At 46.9% G+C, this 20,051-nt stretch overlaps 2 protein-coding genes across 2 annotated transcripts in view; one reads left to right on the top strand and one right to left on the bottom strand.

The window, feature by feature from the left end:
- Window positions 1-20,051, bottom strand: part of NFKBIB (NFKB inhibitor beta) — a 1,076,695-nt gene that overhangs the window by 986,958 nt on the left and 69,686 nt on the right. The window lies entirely within an intron of this gene.
- LOC100620402 (uncharacterized) lies at window positions 14,433-18,158 on the top strand. Its single transcript, XM_084965665.1, has 3 exons — window positions 14,433-14,444; window positions 16,210-17,022; window positions 17,909-18,158. The coding sequence occupies exons 1-3, from the start codon at window positions 14,433-14,435 to the stop codon at window positions 18,014-18,016; spliced, it is 933 nt and encodes a 310-aa protein (XP_084821791.1). The 3' UTR covers window positions 18,017-18,158.

The raw sequence follows: 20,051 nt of genomic DNA, 5'->3' as shown, positions 1-20,051 counted from the left end.
AAGGCAAAATATATACATACATACATACCAAGGCATAGTAAAATAAATGCATCAGATTAAATTGATCCATTTAATGAAAAAAACAAAGTATTGCTAAATATTATGAAAGAGATAATTTGAATAATCCTATGTAACTATTAAGGGTGCTGAATTCGTAATTTAAAGTCTCCTGAAAATGATCTCTCTAGGCTCAGATAATTTATGTAGAGAATTCTACCAACTATTTTATTTTATTTTATTTTATTTTATTTTATTTTATTTTATTTTTTAGGTTTCCACAGGATCAGCAGTTCAACTGCCAAACAATTCAAGAACCAGCTCCGGGGCTGGTGGATGCAAACTGTAACATTTGGACTGGATGGGCCGTGGGCTCTACCCTACAGCACAGGGAACTGTGTGTGATCGGGTCACTTTGCTGTACAACAGAAATTGAAGAAACACTGTAAATCAACTATCCTTTAAGGAAACAAACAAACATAACATCTCTGTAGCAAAACAAAGCAAAACCAAAAAAACGCAACTCCGATTCTAGAAGATCTCTTCTAGACACAGAGGATCACTTGTGACTCCAGTACTAACTTGATGCCAAAAGTCAGTATTCACTCTGTGGAGCCAGGATGGACTTGACACCAAAATGAGACAGACAGTCCAAAAAGAGAAAACTACCAACCAACATTTCTCTTGAATATAACTGCAAACTTCTTAGCAAAATACTAGTAGAATTTGGCAGCATATAAAGAATGATATTCACCAAGCCGAGTAGGGTTCACTCCACACATGCAGGACTGGCTCAATATTTGAAAATCAGTCAGTTAATGTACCATATTAACAGACTAAAAAAGAAAATTACTCGATCGTATCATTTGATGTAGAGAATGTAGCTAACAAAACTCATAATCTATTCATGAATTTAAAAAAAAAAAACCTCTCAGCAACTAGGTATAACTGGGGAACTTGCTCAACCTGATAGAGTATCTGCAGCGAGTCTACAGTTACCGTCATGTGTCACGGGGGATGACTGCCTGAGTGCCTTGCCCCCAAGACTGGGAACAAGGCAAAGCAGGTCGCTCTCTCCACTGCTGCTCGACATGGCTCTGTGTGTCCTACCCAGTGAAACAAGGCACAATAGGGGCCGAGATGGTTGCGGTGCAGAAAGGAGTGCCTAAAATGGTCCCTTTTTCACAGGTGACATTATGGTTTATCTAGAAAATCCCAAGGAATCTACTACATACAAACTTCCAGAAATAAGTGATTTTAGTAAGGTCACCGCTTACCAGGCCACTTGCAAAACCCAGGGTATTTCTATTAGTAGCCACAAACACATGGAAACAAAAATACAATGCCATTTACAATTGTGTCAAGAATTAAATACTTAGATACAAATCAAACAAAACACGTAATGAACCTCTATACAGATAAATACAAAACACTGATGAGAAATCTAAGACTCTAGGAGTTCCCATTGTGGTGCAGCGAAATGAATCTGACTAGTATCCATGAGGATGCAGGTTCGATCCCTAACCTCACTCCGTGGGTCAGGGATCTGGGGTTGCTATGAGCTGTGGGGTCGGTCACAGAGGCGGCTTGGGTCCTGTGTTTCTGTGGTGTAGGCTGGCAGCTGCAGCTGCATTTCAACCCCCAGCCTGGAACTTCCATGTGCCCTGAGTGCGGCCCTAAAAAAGAAAAGCCCCCCCGCCCCCCCAAAATAATAATAATCTAAGAATCTAAATAAGTGGAGGTATTCTTTCTTCAGAAATGGGAAGTAGAGTATAAATGCCAGTTCTCCCCAGCTCATACACAGGTTTGAGTGTTTTTTGTTTTGTTTTTTTTGGCCAAACCCACAGCATGTATCCCAGGCCAGGTACTAAACCCACCCCTCAGCTTCAGCAACCCCGGATCCTTTACCTGCAGCACCACGTGAGGACTTCCTCAGGATGATTCTGTACACAATACCCCAAAATGTATTTGGAAAAGCAAACTAAAATAGCTAATACAATTGCAAAAAAGAAGAATTAAGTGGTAGGACTCCCTAAACCCAATTTTAAGGCTAATTACACAGCTGTTGTAATCTACTGTAAGATATTGGCAGGGGTGGGATATATAAGTCAATGGAAAAGAACAGCAGATAAACAAAGAGCCCTGGATTTTTTTTTTTTTTTTTTTTTTTTTTTTAGGACCGCACCCACCTCATGTGGAAGTTCCCAGGTCTAATCGGAGCTACAGCTGTGGCCTACACCACAGCCACAGCAACGTGGGATCTGAGCCGTGTCTGCAACCTAACACCACAGCTCATGGCAACCCCAGATCCCTGACCCACTGGGCGAGGCCAGGATCCAACCCGCATCCTCATGGATCCTACTCGGGTTTGTTAACCACTGATCCTTGAAGGGAACTCCCAGCCCTGGAGTTTTGACAAAGATTAACTCAATACAATGGAAGATGGACAGTCTTTCAACAAATGGTGCTGGAGCAATTCAATATCCACAGGCAAAATAATCTACCTAAAAGTCACACCATATACAAAATTTAGCTTATAATGGGTAACAGATTTAAACTGTAAATTGTAAAAGTATAAAACTTGAGAACATAAAACAAGATATTTCTGGCCTAATTATTGGTAGCGACACATTACACGACAACAAAAGCATGATCATAAGGGAAATAATGGATAAATTAGACTCATCAAAATATAAAACTTTTTGCTCTGCTAAAACTTTGTTAGGTGGACAAAGAGACATGCAACAGGCTGCAACGAAGTATGTGCATACCAACCAGAAATCCAACAAGTCCAGATAATCCAACAGAGGACTCAAAAGTAGAATATATAAAGCACCAAAAACACAACAGATTAAAAAAAAATGGGCATAAGCTGAAGAGATACTTCACCAAAGAGAATTTATGGACGGCAAATAAGTACACGAAAGGCTATTCAGTGTCACTAGCTTGTAGCCAAAAGCAAAATTAAAACCCCAATGAGAAACCACTACATGCATATTCGAAAATCTAAAATTAAAAATAGCAACAATACCATAAATTCTGGCAAGGATGTGGAGAACCTCGATCTCTCATGTATTCCTCGTGGGAATATAAAATGGTACAGCCACTCTGGAAAAATAATCTGGCAATTCTTTAAAAAATAAATGAGGGGGAGGAGTTCCTCTTGCGGCTCAGTGGGTTAAGTACCCAACTAGCATCCATGAAGATGTGGGTGCGAACCCCGGCCTCGCTCAGTGGGTTAAGGATCCCACATCGCCACAAGCTGTGGCATAGGTTGCAGACATGGCTTGCGTCTGGCATTGCTGTGGCTATGCCGTAGGTCAGCAGCCACAGCGTGGACTTGATCCCTAGCCTGGGAACTTCCATATGCTGCAGGTGTGGCCCTAAAAATAATAAATAAACGAGTAAGTGAGGGGGATAAATTAGGACTTGGGATTAATAGATACACACCTCTCTATATATTTTAGAGAAAAAACAAGGACCTACTGTATAGCACAGGGAATTATATTCAGTATCTTGGAATATGTATGGAAAGGAATCTAAAATATATATACGTATATACATAAGTATACATATGAACATATGAATCACTTTTCTGTAACCTGAAATTAACACAACACTGTAAATCAATCATATAGCACTTTTTTAAAACTTTAAACTGAACCCATATAACTCAGCAAATGTACTCCTGGATATGTATCCCAGAGAAATGAAAGAATTTGCCCACATAAAATTATGTGCCTGATTATTCACAGCAGCTTTATCAGTAGTAGCCAAAAACAGAAACAACAAAAATGGTTCTCCATTACTATGTAACACTACTTAGCATTAAAAAGGAATGAACTGTTGATACACGGAACAATTCAGATAGATCTCAAGAACATTTATGCTGAGCTCTCCAAAGCCAATCTCCAAAGGTCACATCCCACACTATTCCATTTATATAGCATCCCTGAAATGACAACATTTCAGATTTGAAATAGACTAATGGTTTCCAGGGATCCAGGACGGTGAGGAGGGGTTCAGGTGTGATTTATAAAGGGGCAAATACCTCTTTATGAAGATTAAGATCTTTCTGGAGGTGGACTAGTTCTATATCTTGATGGCAGTGGTGATTCTATACATCTATGCACATGATAAAATGACGTAACTATATATTCACACTGCCCCAATGTCTAATTCTGCAGTTTGAAATTGTACTATAATTACGTAAAATGTAACCACTGGGGAGTGGCCTTTGTGGCTCATCAGGTTAGGAGCCCAGCTATATCCATGAGGATGTGGATTTGATCCCTGGCCTTGCTCCTTGGGTTAAGGATCCAGCACTGCTGTGAGCTGTGGTATAGGTCCCAGGTGCAGGCCAGATCCAGTGTGGCTGTGGCCAGTAGCAGCAGCTCCAATTTGACGGCCAGCCAAGGAACTTCAAATATGCCCCATGAAGCTCCTGTCGTGGCTCAGTGGTTAATGAATCCAACCAGGAACCGTGAGGTTGCGGGTCCGATCCCTGACCTCGCTCAGCGGGTTAAGGCTCTGGCGTTGCCGTGAGTGGTGCTGTGGGTTGCACATGCAGCTCGGATCCTGCGTCGCTGTGGCTCTGGTGTAGGCCGGTGGCTACAGCTCCAATTCAACCCCAAGCCTGGGACCCTCCATATGCTGAGGGTGCGGCCCTAGAAAAGACAAAGTAAACAAATACATAAATAAATGAAAAATAAAATATGCCCAAGTACAGCCCTAAAAAGCAAAAAAAAAAAAAAAAAAAAAAAAAAAAGTAAAACAAAAATGTAACCATTGCTAGAAACTGGGTGAAATGTAATCAGGACTACCTTTGTACCTTCTTTGCAACTATGTGTATCAATAATTATCTCAGGGGAGTTCCCGTCGTGGCGCAGTGGTTAACGAATCCGACTAGGAACCATGAGGTTGCGGGTTCAGTCCCTGCCCTTGCTCAGTGGGTTAACGATCCGGCGTTGCCGTGAGCTGTGCTGTAGGTTGCAGACGCGGCTCGGATCCTGCGTTGCTGTGGCTCTGGCGTAGGCCGGTGGCTACAGCTCCGATTCAACCCCTAGCCTGGGAACCTCCATATGCCGCGGGAGCGGCCCAAGAAATAGCAGCAACAACAACAACAACAAATTATCTCAAAAGTTAAAAGTTTTTTTTTTTTTTTTTTAACTCCAATAAATGAGCTGAAAAGTGGGAATGCACCCAACTGAACTGTTCATTAGGGAGCCAGAAAATTAAATTGCTATTCGGCTCAGAAGAAAACAAATGTAATAAAGAGATGTAAAGTATGGAACAAAATTTGACATAAAAGAGGAGTTCCCCTCATGGCTCAGCGGAATCAAATCTGACTAGTATCCATGAGGAGCCAGGTTCGATCTCTGGCCTCACACAGTGGGTTAAGGATCCAGCGTTGCCGTGAGCTGTGGTGGAGGTGGCAGATGCGGCTTGGATTCTGCGTTGCTGTTGCTGTGGCTGTGGTGTAGGCCGATGGCTACAGCTCTGATTCGACCCTAGCCTGGGAACCTCCATGTGTCGCAGGTGCGGCCCTAATCAGCAAAAAAAAAAAGTAATACATACACATACATAAAGTACACTAATCTTAAGTATAAAATTTGATTATTTCTTACTTATGTGTACACAGGGGTGACCACCACCCAGACTGAAACACAGAGTTTCTGTTGTTTTTGGCCATGCCACAGCATGTGGAAGTGCCAGGGCCAGGGACTGAAGCCATGCCGCAGCAGTCACCAGGCCAGATCATTAACCTGGCGAGCCACCAGGGAACTCTGAGATACAGAGTATTTCCAACATACAAGTTTCAGTCATGCCTTTTCCCGGTATATACCCCCTGGGTGACCAATATTCTGACTTCTGTCATAATTGATTTGTTTTACTCTTGAACTTCACAAAAATGGAACCATGCAGTGTGTACTCTTTTGTGACTGATTTCTTTCATTCAACATAATACCTATAACACTCATCTAGATCCCAGTACTTTTTTTCATATTGTTACAGAGTTCAATTTCCTTATGCATCCTTCTAAAGCACTTTGGTTGAAAATATGTGGGGGTTAAATAAACTAAGCTGCTTTTATTTATTTATTTATTTAGTCAGTCTTTTTGCCTTTTCTAGGGCCGCACCTGCAGCATATGGAGGTTCCCAGGCTAGGGGTCTAATCAGAGCTGTAGCCGCTGGCCTACGACACAGCCACAACAACGCAGGATCCATGCCACATCTGCAACCTACACCACAGCTCACCGCAACGCCGGATCCTTAACCCACTAAGCAAGGCCAGGGATCGAACCTGCAACCTCATGGTTCCTAGTCGGATTCGTTAACCACTGAGCCACGATGGGCGCTCCCAAAGATGCTCTTAACATCCTGGCCCATATCATTTTGTGAAGAGATATGATCATTTCACTTGGATATACATTTAGCAATGGCACTGAGTGTCATAGGATAGTATATCTTTCTCTTGATTTTGTAGAAAAGATAAAGATACTCTTATGAGAGTTAGTGTGTTTAGGCTGAATGACTTTTCTTTATTCTTTCATGTTCCAAATATATACCTGAACAAATCTGTTTTTTCTTTTTTTAAAGTCTCCATTATATTATTTACTTCTTTATGATTCTTCTTATTTCCATTATATTTGATTTACTGTGTTCTGTCAATTTCTACAACAAAGTGACCAGCTCTCTCTCTCTCTCTCTATATATATATATATATATAATATGATATACACACACACTCACACACACACACACATATTCTTTTTCTCACATTATCCGCCATCATGTTCCATCACAAGTGACTAGATATAGTTCCCTGTGCCAAAGAGCAGAATCTCATTGCTTATCCACTCCAAACGCAATAGTTTGCATCTATTAACCCAGACTCCCAGTCCATCCCACTCCCTCCCCCTTCCCCTTGGCAACCACAAGTCGGTTCTCCAAGTCCACGAGCTTCTTTTCTGTGGAAAGGTTCATTTCTGCTGTATATTATAAGTGGTATCCTATGGTATTTGACTTTCCCCTTTCTGACTTAACCTCACTTAGTATGAGAGTCTCTAGTTCCATCCATGATGCTGCAAATGGCATTATTATTATAACGTCCTTTTATGGCTGAGTCATATTCCAGTGTGTAGATATACCACTTCTTGATCCCTTCGTCTGTCAATGAACATTTAGGTTGTTTCCCTGTCTTAGCTGTTGTGAATAGTACTGCAGTGAACATATGGGTGCATTTATTTTTTTCAATAAAGTTTGATCTGGATATATGCCCAGGAGTGGGATTGCTGGGTCACACGGTAGGTCCATGTTTAGTTTTCGGAGGTACCTCCATGCTGTTTCCCATAGTGGTTGTACCAATTCACATTCCCACCAACAGTGTAGGAGGGCACCCTTTTCTCCACACCCTCTCTGGCATCTGTTATTTGTTGACTTGTTAATGATGGCCATTCTGACAGGTGTGAGGTGGTACCTCATTGTACTTTTGATTTGCATTTCTCTAATAATTAGCAATGTTGAGCATTTTGTATTATTTATAATGACCCAATTATAAAGACCCAAAGGACAGCAACTATTTTTTTTTCCTTTTTCCTTTTCCTTTTGACGGCCACACCTGTGGCATATGGACGTTCCTGGCTAGGGGTCCAATCGGAGCTGCAGCTGCCAGCCTACACCATAGCCACAGCAACACCAGATCGGAGCCGCATCTGCAACCTATGTCACAGCTTGCGGCAGCACTGGACCCTTAACCCACTGAGTGAGGCCAGGGATCAAAACCAGATCCTCATGGACACTGAACCACAATGGGAACTCCAGCAACTACACTTTGAATGCTAATCTCCGAGCACTAGGCATACGACCTGGCATATTGTGGACAGTTACAAAATATCTCATGATTATTCAGAAATTCACCTTCTAGGAAATCATCACTGGGAAAGAGCTTTGAAATGCACGATGATATATGCACAAGAATGTACATTAAAGAGTGATATATAATCAGCAAACGTTAGAGACATAAATACCTCATAAGAGGTTAAATAAATTATCACCAATACGGTGATAGAGTATGCCATCCATAGTGACGACATTTTGCACAGAACTATGAAGGAACAACATTCCTGGTGAATTCCTGACATGGAAGGCATTTTAAAAATACGTGATGTTGGCTGGTGATACTCAACCGCAATTTTTAAAATGGACTTTGTCAAACTTGCCAGATGGGAGTCTCAGCTCTCATAATAACTGACCGTGCATTCTTGCACAAGTTAGTTTGGGGGCTCAATTTCATCATCTTACTTTAAAATGAAGACAATAATGCAGGTCTAAGAAAAATACAATGAACAGTTTTAAACACACACTTTGAAGACCCAGAGGGAGAAAAGAAAGAGAATGGGACAGAAGAATATTTGGACAGAATGGGACAGAAGAATATTTGGAAAAATATTCGCTGAAAAACTAAATCCCAAACGAAATCCATCAGGCGATAGTTCAAAGAAACTCTCAAAAGCCTAGAAGAATAAATACAAAGAGAACTCTGTTGAAAATCAAAGGGAAAGGAAATTATACAAAGGAGTGAGAAGTAACAAGACTGACAGCTGACTTCTCCAACACAAGTAAAGCCATAACAATTCATCTCTCAGTGTGCTGAAATAAATGTCAAACCAGAGGTCTACACTACATAAAAACAGCCTTCAAAGAGGTGGGCTGGGCACTTGCTCCTGAAATGGGCTTTAACTCCACGATCCTGAATGTATTCTCCCCCTCGACACGAAGTGTGACTACGGAACTCACTGCACAGCCAAAGAAGTGAACGGATGAGCAAAAACCCATGAAGTCACTAGGTTTACGTACACATCTCCCAGAACTGACTGACATTATACAGTGGTGGACAGAACTACTGAATAACCACTTATGCTGTCTGCCAAGAGGAATACCCCGTGGTGCTGGGGTACTGTCCTATGAAATGTATTTATCCCGAACCAGAGATGAGTACACGGTACCGTTTCTCCAGGAACCTTGTATATACATGGATGCGTTCAGGAACCAAGGGTAGAAGGAAGTCAGATGAGATACTCTGTGTCTCACCACAAGTTTTGGTTCCTATCACTAAAATATCGGGTTATGCTCGTTGAGAGACCTTACCGGTATTTTGATAAAACTGAAATTCTCAGTCTCTAGTCCTAGCCAAAGAGAATCAGAACATACAAAGACCTCTTGCACTGTCTGATACAAGCAGAGGTTAGCCTTTGTGGAAGATGTGCCAGAAGCTAAAACTGTCAGCATCCTGTGCCAGCAACACTGAGGCAGCTTCATCACACAGTCTGGAAATGTGCTAAGGCTGCTGCGTGCTTGGAGCAGACTGCTGACTACCAACCTTCCGCAGGAATAACCTGCCTAGGATTTCCTCCCAGCTGACGGACAACTTCAGACGCTGTGTGTACACGGACCTTGTCTGCCACGCTGATGATGTCACAGTGAACCATGTCAACTAGGAACTTGCTTTAAATGGGAGTCCGTCTCGTAAAATAAAACCCCAAATATCCAGGATACAGCAATTTCTTTTAAGGCCACGCCTGCGGCATGTGGCACGTCCGAGGCGAAGGGCTGAAGCAGAGCAAAAGCTGCCAGCCTGTGCCACAGCCACAGCCACGCTGGACCTGAGCCACATTTGTGACCTACACCGCAGCTTGAGGCCATGCCAGATCCTTAACCCGGTGAGCGAGGCCAAGGATTGAACCCAAATCTTAACACAGGCTGTGCCTGGCTCTGAGCCGCGATGGGAACGCCTGGGATGCAGTAATTACACACACACCCTCCAAGACAGGAACAGGTGAACATCTCAAAGCTATTGACAAAACATCACCACATCGACAGGAAGTTAACACAGATAGCGGAATTACCCGACACCGATTTGAAACTACGAAACTTCATCCAAGATGAATCGTCTGATAATTACCCAAGTATTGAAATTTATAATTTCAACCTTCAGAAGAAATCTCCAGGTTTCTATCAGTCAGAGGTCTTCAGAAACAATAGTACCAAGAGGATATGAAAGATCCATTTTGAGGAACTAGCTTATGTGGTGTGGGTACAGAGGCTGAGAAGTCCCATAACGTGCAATCTGCAAAGGGGAGACCCAGAAAAGCCACTGGCACAATTCAGTCAGAGTCCAAAGGCCTGAGAATCAAGAGGAGCCAACGAGGTAAAACCCCAGGCTGAAGGCAGCAGCAGATGAGGTGAGATGACCCAGCTCAAGGAGCGAGGCAGAAATCTGGGGAGGGGAGAATTCCTCCCTCCTCTGCCTTTTTCTTCTACTCAGGCCCTCGATGGACTGGATAATGCAGAGCCACGGAGAAGAGGACAGCCTGCTTCGCCAGGTCTGCTGATTCCCATACTAATTTCATCTGCAAACACCCTCACAGACAGACCTAGAAATGACGTTCAGACAGATTTCTGCGTATCCTCTGATCCAGTCAGGTTGACACATACATTCACCTATTACAAACCCACCCGTGTCAGCCTGGCCCCCGTACTGCGCTCCTCTCCAACGAAAAACAATCTAACAAGGTCACAATTTCACCTAACCTGGTCCCGCTTCCCTGGGTATCCCTGAAAACTCACCTCTTCCCTGGAGGAGGAGAAAAGTCCGTGGGTGCCCTTTACTCTTCTTCTAAGCGTTCAGTTCACTGCGACGTCCGAGTGGCACACACAGCCCGTCCGCTGGGAGGAAAACCTGGGAAACCCTGTAGCTTAAACACTGGGATGTGAAATGACCTGTACTTAAAGGCCAGGTCACCGAGTCAGCACTGGACACTGCGACGCACAGATTCCTGAGGAGGGAACCGGAAAACACGTTCCTCACAAAATGAGGAGGGATACTCACGACAAGCACAGTCCTCGGTGCTGTGACGAGTGGTCCTGCTTCTTTCCCTGGGGGGGCGGGGGACACAAACTGTCATCCTTGAAGGGTCTGGCAATTAGCAGTCTTGCCTGGATCGGGTTGTTTTTCCCACCGACCTGTCACAGGGCCATGGTGGTAACGAGATGCCCTGTGGCATCTCCCGTAGTCCAGACACACCCCTGCTCACCTCCACCGAGGAGCGGCGTCCAGTGTCCCCTGTAGTTAGGATCCGTCCCTCTAGCCCACACTGGAACTCTCTTTTGGGCCTTCGGACTCAGGGCTAAGAGGCCAAAGTGGTCAGGCGGCCGTCCAAACTTACAGTTCCCTGGGATCCTTGCTGGGCCATCTGGCCGAAGCACTCGTCCCTCAGGAGCTAAGACCTCCGACCCAGCAGCGCATAAATGCATAGGGACAGGAGGCAAAACCTTTGACAGTGGGTCACTAGGGGAAATGGCGTTCCCCCTCCCATCCCATCTGTAAAGGAAAAGCTACAGTTCTTTGCTATGTGTGTCTTTCAGGTGGGTCTTTACCGCTCACGCAGAACAATTCTCACACTTCTGGTCTCCAAATGGCGAGGGAGGGGGGGAGCTCCCCACAAATTAATTCTGGGTGAGAGCAGCTCAGAGTCCTGCCGTTTAACTCAGCTCTAACACTGTTTGCCTGGAGAGTGTCACACACAGGCTAAGGGATCAGAAGACGGCTCCCCGCTCCAGATACCAGTTCCAAGGAGCAGGTCCCATGTTACCCACAACTTCTGATTTGGCTACAAAAACTGAGGAGGAGGTCCAAGTCCCCACAACCCCCTCCTCAGGTTCAAGTAATTTGCTGGAGCCACTCACAGAACTCAGGAAAACACGTGCATTCACCAGTTTAGTAAAGGATACGAAAAAGGATAAAGGATACAGAGGAACAGTCACATGCAGAGACCCAGGGTGAGGTCTGGGAGAGTCCCAAGCACAGGCGCTTCTGTCCTCAGGGAATCTGGGCATCACCCTCCCACTGCCGATGTGTTCACCAACCCAGAAGTCCCTCAAACCCTGTACTTTCGGGATTTTTAGGGCGGCTTCATCTTGCAGGCGTGACGGATCACGAACACCATGTCCAGCCCTTCTCCCCTCTCGAGAGAAAGGTGGGCAGGACCGAAAACCCCGAGGTTCTAATCATGCCGTAGCCTTTCTGGAGACCAGCCCTCATCCCCGAATTGTCAAGGAGCCCACCCAGAGCTGCCTCATTAGAATAGAAGATAACCCCATCCCCCCGAAAAATCACACAGGTTTTAGGAGCTCTAGGCCAGGAACCAGAGGCAGAGACCAGTATCTATACACAGTCGACCCTTGAATGGGTTTGAACCGAGAGGGTCCACCCATGCATAGACTGTTTTTCAATAAACACCACAGCACGACACAATCCAAGGTCGGCCGAATCCACGGATGTGGAAATGCCTGTTTTCTACTATGTGGGGTGTCGACAGCCCGACACCCTGGGTTGTTCAAGGGTCAACTGAATTTTCTGTTCCCTCACCCCACGCCTTGACACCTGTATCCATGGATCCTGGCTGCTGGGAGATACTACCCCACACAGGATGCTGATTCGGCACATACACAGCGTTCCAGAGAACCCAGCCTCAGCCTGCAAGGTATTGTCACCAGCTGGTTCTGTAACGGAGTCTTCCAAAGGTCATTCCATTACTCCATCAAGCCGGCTGCTTCAGGAGGGTGGGGAACATGGTCAGACCAATGAAGCCCACGAGCATGGACCCACTGCTGCACTTATTCTCCTGTGAAGCGAGTTTCGGGATCAGAAGCAATACTGCGTGGAATACCGTGACAGTGGATAAGGCATTCTCTAAGTCCATAGGTGGTGGTTTGGACAGAAGCACCGCAGGCAGGGAAGGCAAATCCACAGCCAGAGTGAGTCTCTATTCTAACGAGGACCAAATGCTGCTTGTACCACGACGGAAGTGATTCACTGTCATCTACCCGCCACCCGGTAGCTGGCCCAACACCCCTCAGGGAACGCTGCTATATCGCGGGTTCAGGCTTTGTCTCTGCGGCCGGCAGAATGAATACCCAGCAGCGGCCACAGGCAGGTGAGCCCTGGTGAGTGCAAGTCCGTGTTGCTGAGTCCACGCATAACGGCCATCCCTGCCCCCATGACCACTCCGTTCACACGCTCACTGATGACACCGGGGTGGCTGGGGAAAGAAACCGTTATTGAAGGACAGACCCACCTACCCACTTGATTATTAAAATCCCTGCTGAGGTCGCCCTTTAGCAAGTATTCATATGGGAGACAAGGAACTCCAACTGTTTTGCCCAGAGAGGGCTAACCACCTATCTCTTCCCCAGATTTCACTGGCACCAAATTTCCAGTCGTGTTCCTTCCACCATCATCACACACCCCCACACGTGTTCTCGGCATTTCTGTCTATATAAATTAGAAAGCGAAGTAGTTCCTTTGGCGCGTAGCACACCTCCTCGTGGCTCACGCTTTGTTCCTCACTCCAGGAGTCAGCTGGGACTTGCGTCCAGTGGTAGGTAGGCCCGGAAATAAGCTGGGGTGGTGGGGATGGTTTCTGAGGAGACGCAGCATTGTCTTGCATGGCCACCGCCTCAGGGGAGGTCACCACCGTTTCTTCAGGCAATGCAGGGTCCGTCCCCTCAAATGGAGGTGGAAATGCTGATGCCATTGTGGGTGGGGATGCCACGTCCACTGGTAAAGAGGACTCTGCACTTAGGGCTCAACGTCGCCAGCTTCATCCGGGACTTCCCACATGTCACATACCGACTAAGAGAATGGTATTCTTTCCCAATCAATGCCTTCACTTTCACAATATTTTAACACTATTTATTCAGCTGAGAATTTTCCAACTCTTTACAGTCTGCTTCAAAAATTCCATCTTTGTCACTTCTCTCTTCTTGCATTTTATTATAATCATGTAGGAGGAGCCAAGCCACACCCTTAATTCCATTGCTTAGAAGTTCTACTTTCCACAAAAACACTAGAACAGGAGCACAATTTATCTAAGTTCTTTGCCACTTTATATACTCCAGTTTCCAATAACAAGTTCCTCATTTTTATTTGGGATGAATCAGAATGGTCTTTACTATCCATATTTCCATCAACATTTTGTTCATGATTCTCTTTCTTAGAGAAAGAGACTGAGGTTTTCTCTTCAGGTCTCCTCTTTTCTCAGATTTCATCAAAATCATCTTTAACATCTGTATTTCTTTTCCATGCATGTCAAAACTCTTTCCACCCTTTACTCACTCACTATTCACTTCTGAAGCCGCTTCCATGTTTTTAGATATCTGTTACATTAGCAACCCCCTTCTGCTACCAATTTGTCTGATTCATCTTGGGCTGCAGTAACTCAAGACCACAAATAGGGTGGCTTATAAACAAAGTTACTTCTCATGAGTCTGGAGGCTGGAAGTCTAACATCGATTAGGGTGCCAGCACAGTCAGTTTTTGGTGAGAAACATCTTCCAGAATAAAGACTGCCATCTTCTCGTTGTATCCGCACATGGTAGAGGATGTGAGGATGAGAGAACTCTCTGGGGTCCCTTTTATAAGGGTGGCAATCCCACTCAGGAGGGCTCCAACCTCAAGACCTGTTACCTCTGAAAGGTCCCACCTCCCAAGACCATCATGCTGGGGGTTAGGATGTCGACACACAAATATTGAGGAGACACATTCAGCCCACTGAAAGGCCCAAATGGTTTCACTGGAACATTTCTTCCAAACATTCAAGGAGTATTTAACTCAATTCTGTACTACCTCTTCTAGAAATTAAAAGAAGGCAACATTTTCAGACTCCTTAGGCCATCAACCTGAGACAAAAGGAACTGAACTATAAACCAGTATCCTTCATGAATAGATGCAAAAATCCTCAATAAAATATTACTAAATCATAGCGATCACTGCAAATCCAGCAATATATATTTTAAAGTACACACTACAGACAAATGAAGTTTATTCCAGTGATGGAAGGCTTAATATTTCACAAGCCTGCATTAGGTCCATCATCAGAAGTGGGCTTTTTTTGGTTATTCTCATTAAAAGTAATTTTTTAATGATTTGGGAAGATGGTGTATCTTTTGGTCATCAGGTGTGATTAAATAGGCCTGCATAAGTGGTAACAAAAGGGAAATCAAAGTGACTTAGAAAAATAATTCTTTCCAATTATTGAATATTGTATTTCTTTTTTTTTTTTTTTGGCCACCCCCACACCTATATGGAGTTTGTGGGCCAGGGATCAGATCAGAGGCACAGTTGTGACCTAAGCCGCAGCTGCTGCAACTCAGGATCCTTAACCCACTTTGTGGGGCCAGGGATGAACCTGCGTCCCAGCACTACCAAGATACTTCGGACACCATTGCACCACTAGAAATTCCTTGAATATTGTGCTTCATTAACACCCAGAGATCCTTCTGTAAAGGAATCGCAATGTTATTAAGAAACACAGCAGACAGCAAAAGAATGCTTATTTCGCAGCAGCTGCTCAGTAATTTCAATTTACCCCTCCAACAATCCAATGAATGACCACTTATTAAATCCTTGCAAAAGATCTCATTAATCCTTACCTGAGTGTCCAGGATACATATGTAACCTAACGGTTTCTTAAAATTTTTTATTCAGAACAATAAACACATCATATTATATTATATATGTAGTTTTTCTTATAACTGTTTATAAACAATCTTTATTAGCATATAACATTCCATTACATGGATGAAGTGAGTTACATAACCATTTACATATTTAACAAAAATTACTAAATAGTAATTTTTTTTTTTTATTGGCCTCACCGGTAGCATATGGACGATCCCAGGTTCTTAACTAGGGTTGCTGTAGAGGCGCGGTGCCGTCCCTGGCCTGGGGCGGTGGGTTAAGGATCCAGCGTGGCCCCAGCTGTGGCTCGGATTCAATCCTTCGCCAGAGAACTTCCACATGTGCCAGCGCCGCCATTTAAAAGGAAAATGCAAACAAAAACATAAACGTCCAACAGGGCTCTTTCCATCCTTAGGATCCTTAGGAAAAACTGCTCTCAGAGCAACTGCGTGCCTAGCACAAGGTTAACTGTACAACTGCATTAAGTGGGCACCAGAAAAGGGGCATCTATACATCAGGCCCCTGCCTCTAATTGGGTACGGAAATCCTAAGGCCCAAATCAGTAAGCGCATCATTCTCAAGCAGGACATTCCAAGGGAAAGAAATTTAAAAATCCCCTCTCCCGAAAACCTAACGCATTTCACGGAAACAAAGCAGCAGCACCAACTCACAAAGAACCTCGCTTTTAGAGGCGCAGCAGCGAGTCGCTTCACTTCACAGGCCTTTTCTGGACACGGACAGGCTGGGGAAGCAAAACAGGGTTCGTTACACCGCAGGCTTTCTGGACTCGGTCAACGCCCACCCCCCGCACCCCCTGGACCCTCGCTACCCGTAGCCACCCGCACGCAGACCCGAGAGGACCGCGGTCATTTGGGTCCGCAGCTCGGAGACCACAACTGTCGTTCGGACCCCACAACTGCCCACCCCCGGGCGGCCCACCGCGTCGCTGCAGAGGACTTGCACTCCGAGGCTCTCCCTCCCACTTCCCTCTCAGGCCCCTTCTCCACGCCGGGCCTCGAGGCGAGGAAGGCGGCGCGCAGGACCTCCACGTCTCTCGAGGCACAAGAGGCCGGGGCGGCGCCCCATTACGGCCGCGCGTGCTCAACCCCGCGCCTCCGGCTCTCAGCACCGCCAGCCCTCGCTCTGGAGGAAACGCCTCGTGGCCTGAGGCCCCGGAGCCCACCCTTGCATCTGGTCCGCAGAACGTGGCCCGTCCTGCGCCCGTTCTCTTCCGAAAAGCCGCGGCCACAACCGAGCCTGCCTCGGCGCCCTCAGACCGCGCCCGGCGACGAGCACCGCCCAGCCCGCGAGTCTGCGGCGCCGGAATTCCGGACAGGGCCTCTCCGTCGCGAGTGCGCAGGCGCGCAGGGGGCGGGGCAAGTCCCTCGCGGCTCAGCAGGGGCTCCGAGAGGCGGAGGGGACCAGATCCCCGCGGGGCAGGGCGGCGAGGAAGCCGGGCTCCCTGGCGGGCCGGTTCCATCCGTGCCCGTAGCAGTGACCCAGTGAGTGACCGGTGCCATCGAGGATGAGCCAGACCCCTGTTGGAGCTGCAGTCCAAAAGCAGTGAACTTAATGCATTCTGGCTTTTCTCACTTTCTTCTTGGCTTCTCACTTCGCGTAGGCCCAGAGCCCCGCCCCGCTCCGAGAGCCCGGGGCTCCTGGAAGGTGGCTTGACCTGAGCCGCAAGTGCGCGGGTGGAGGGCGTTCCCCGGGGGTGTGTTCAGGGGACCAACGAGGCTCTTAGGGCCAGGCAGGCTGAGGGCTGGGGACTGGGGGGACTAGGCGGGGCTGGTATGAAAAGGTTGGAGCCAAGATTCCAAGTTGTTCTGGGATGTCTGGATCCTTAGGCTTTTAATAGTGACCCTGACTGTGCTATGCCAGTGTCCCAGGGGTGCTCCCTGTGGTGTTTGCTAAGGACTGACATGGTGCCCCGTGTGCCTGAGTGTGTGGTCCTGGTGTTTCCATGCATGGAGTTGTTCCTGCGTTTATGCCACTCTGGAGGCTGGACTGAAATGGTGCCAGGAGAAGTGAAACCAAGCAGGACCCTGTGGGACCCTCCTGGATACAAAAGCCTTTTCTTGTCCCCTGTTTCTGGCTTGTAGGAAAAAGGCTTCAGCCTCCTAAACCTCCTCTAAGGAACAAAGGGCAGATTCAAACAATTGCTAATCAGAAAGGTGAGGAGATGCAGAAACAAAGGAGAAGCAATCAAGAAACAATAGTTCAAGAGCTCCCTGGCAGCCTGAGGAGCAGTGCAGCAGTGAAACAGAGTTCTAGTTCTTCCTCAAGGAATAGATATAGCAATACCCACCCACCCAGGTGGAGGATGGAAGCTATTTCCCAAACCTCTGTTTAATCTTATTTTTCTTTTCTCTCCATCCTCTGTGGCAGGTACCTACCATGTCCAGCCACACAGGGCTCGTCACCCCTGGGCAGCAGGAAGTAGCTACAGAAGAGAAGACCATCGCCCCCAGCCCATATAACAAAAGGCTGGAATGATAGGTTCCCAGGAGGACAGAGACAGACCCCACCCCCTACCCCCAACTGTGCCTCTTCACCCTGGAGCTAAAATGTGGTGCTCAGGTTGGGTGGCAAGAAACAGTGGTCTGCAGAAAACAACTGCCTGCATAGATTAACCACCTACAGGGATTAACTGCCCTCTGTCCTGGGGCTCAACCCCCTACCCCTCCCTTCCCCCTCCCCTCCTCCTTCTTCATTGTTCCTGCCACAAGTTCCCATCATAAACTCCAAGCACAGATCTTTCTAAGCCTAGCTCCTCCATGGTGAGCTCAGCCCGTGCCCCTCTGATGCCTTAATAAATCTCTCTTGCTTTACCCCCTTGGCCTCGTGCATTCCTCCCTCTGCAAACCCAACAGGTTCCATCATGGGGTTTGCCTGCTTTCTCAAAGGGGACAGCTCTCTGTCAGCGGGACACCGATGGAGTACGGGGTTCTGGTCTGCTGAGCAGCATTCGTGAGCAGCCCTGTTGCAGGGGGAAGGGGCCGGGCACCTGATGTATCTGAAAGAGAGGGAGCATCCTTGGGGAGGTAGCACCCTCCACAGCCTGGCCCAGGGAGTGTAGTGGTTTGGGTGATGGGTGGGGGCAGTGTGGAAGAGATGGGCTAGGGGGTCCTAGGGAGGGGACAAGGCAGGGAGAAGGGGCTGCTGACAGATTCCTGGAAGGCACTGGACCAGGCAGGGACCCCAGCCAGTATGGTGCCAGGGGATGGGCGTCCTCTGCCCAAGTCCAGGGGAGGTACCACTCTCAGGAGGCCAGTGGATTTTTGGACAACAGGACCATCACTCGGAGCAGGCACTCCTCCCCATCCCCCGCCTCACCAGGCGTCATCCCCTAGCCCTCTCTCCTCAGACGCTGTTCCCACCCACCAGGAACCCGATTCCACAGAGGTACCCGGTGGAGCTGCGCCTCTCTGCCAGGTCAGCAGCCATTGCAAAGAACCTCGCATAGACCCAGACATCTGGGCTGTCAGGAACCTAAGGAAAGAAAGGCTGGCTCATCCTCCAGCCTGTTCCCCAAGTGGTTGCCCTAGAACCATTGCCCCTGCTCCCTCCCCTCAAATGGAAACGCACTGTACAGGTTTTAGCTGCAGAAGGAAACCCCAAAAGAAGGGAACCTCAGAGGAAAACAAGATATGGCTGGAATTTGTTGAAATCACCCAGTTACTGATGTCACCCAAAATATTAAAATCCAAGGTGCCATTGAGATCCATTATCCAATCCATACTGTGTCCAAGAGGTATTACAAATTTAAAACACTTGGCCCTAATGTCTGCTTTTAGTCCAAGAGTATCTAAAGTTTGTAAGAGGCAGCCAAGAGGCGTGTTCCCCATATGAGAAGGAAAGAGAGGACTAAGAGGAGACGGAGGGTAAGTGAGCGGCCACCTTGGGAGTGCCACTACTCAGCCTGGGCATCCCCAAGGTCTCAGCAGTGGACCCAAGAGAGAGGTTGCACTCTGATGTGGGCGTCCCCAGATCAGAGGAACCAGGGCCAAGTGGCTGTGCAGTCTTCTGACCTACCACTAGGATTTGTCTGAGGGTTGTACTCTGATGTGTTAGAGGAACCCAGGCCTAGTGGCCATGTGACAGGAGACCCAGAAAGGTAGTAATTACTGTCAACTAAAAAATTCAACCTGAAAGTTGAGAGTGAAGTTTTATTTGGGGTAAAATTAAGACTTAAGTCCAGGAGGCAGCATCTCAGGTAGCCCTGAGAAACCACACTGAGCAGGTGAGGTGGGGAGGCCAGGATATATGAGTTTTGTGACAGAGAAGGTAGTAAGCACAAAAAATATACAGATAACCAGATTTACAGAAAACCAGTTTCTACGGGAAGATGTCAGTGTCTGGGCTTCCTGGAGTCACTCCTTGGATATGCACCTTGGCTGCGGGCCAGTGGTCTTGGGTTCTTCCCAGAGTTCCCTCAGCGCACTGGCCCACCCTTGGAAGTGACTGTTGTCACGGATGACCATGACAACTTTTGTTTTGTCCGCTAACTACAGCCAGGAGGCAGTCTTTC

Source organism: Sus scrofa, chromosome 6 (genome assembly GCF_054392235.1).
Source record: "Sus scrofa isolate SSC_HxYL_T2T_F1_AM1 chromosome 6, Sscrofa_HxYL_maternal_Yorkshire_Landrace_v2.0, whole genome shotgun sequence".
NCBI lineage: Eukaryota > Metazoa > Chordata > Mammalia > Artiodactyla > Suidae > Sus > Sus scrofa.
This window is presented reverse-complemented; position numbering and strand designations above follow the sequence as displayed.

Coding starts and splice junctions, on each gene's coding strand:
- LOC100620402 (XM_084965665.1), top strand. Junction 17,023..17,908: donor GTGCCCGTAGCAGTGACCCA/GTGAGTGACCGG, acceptor CCTCTGTGGCAG/GTACCTACCATGTCCAGCCA.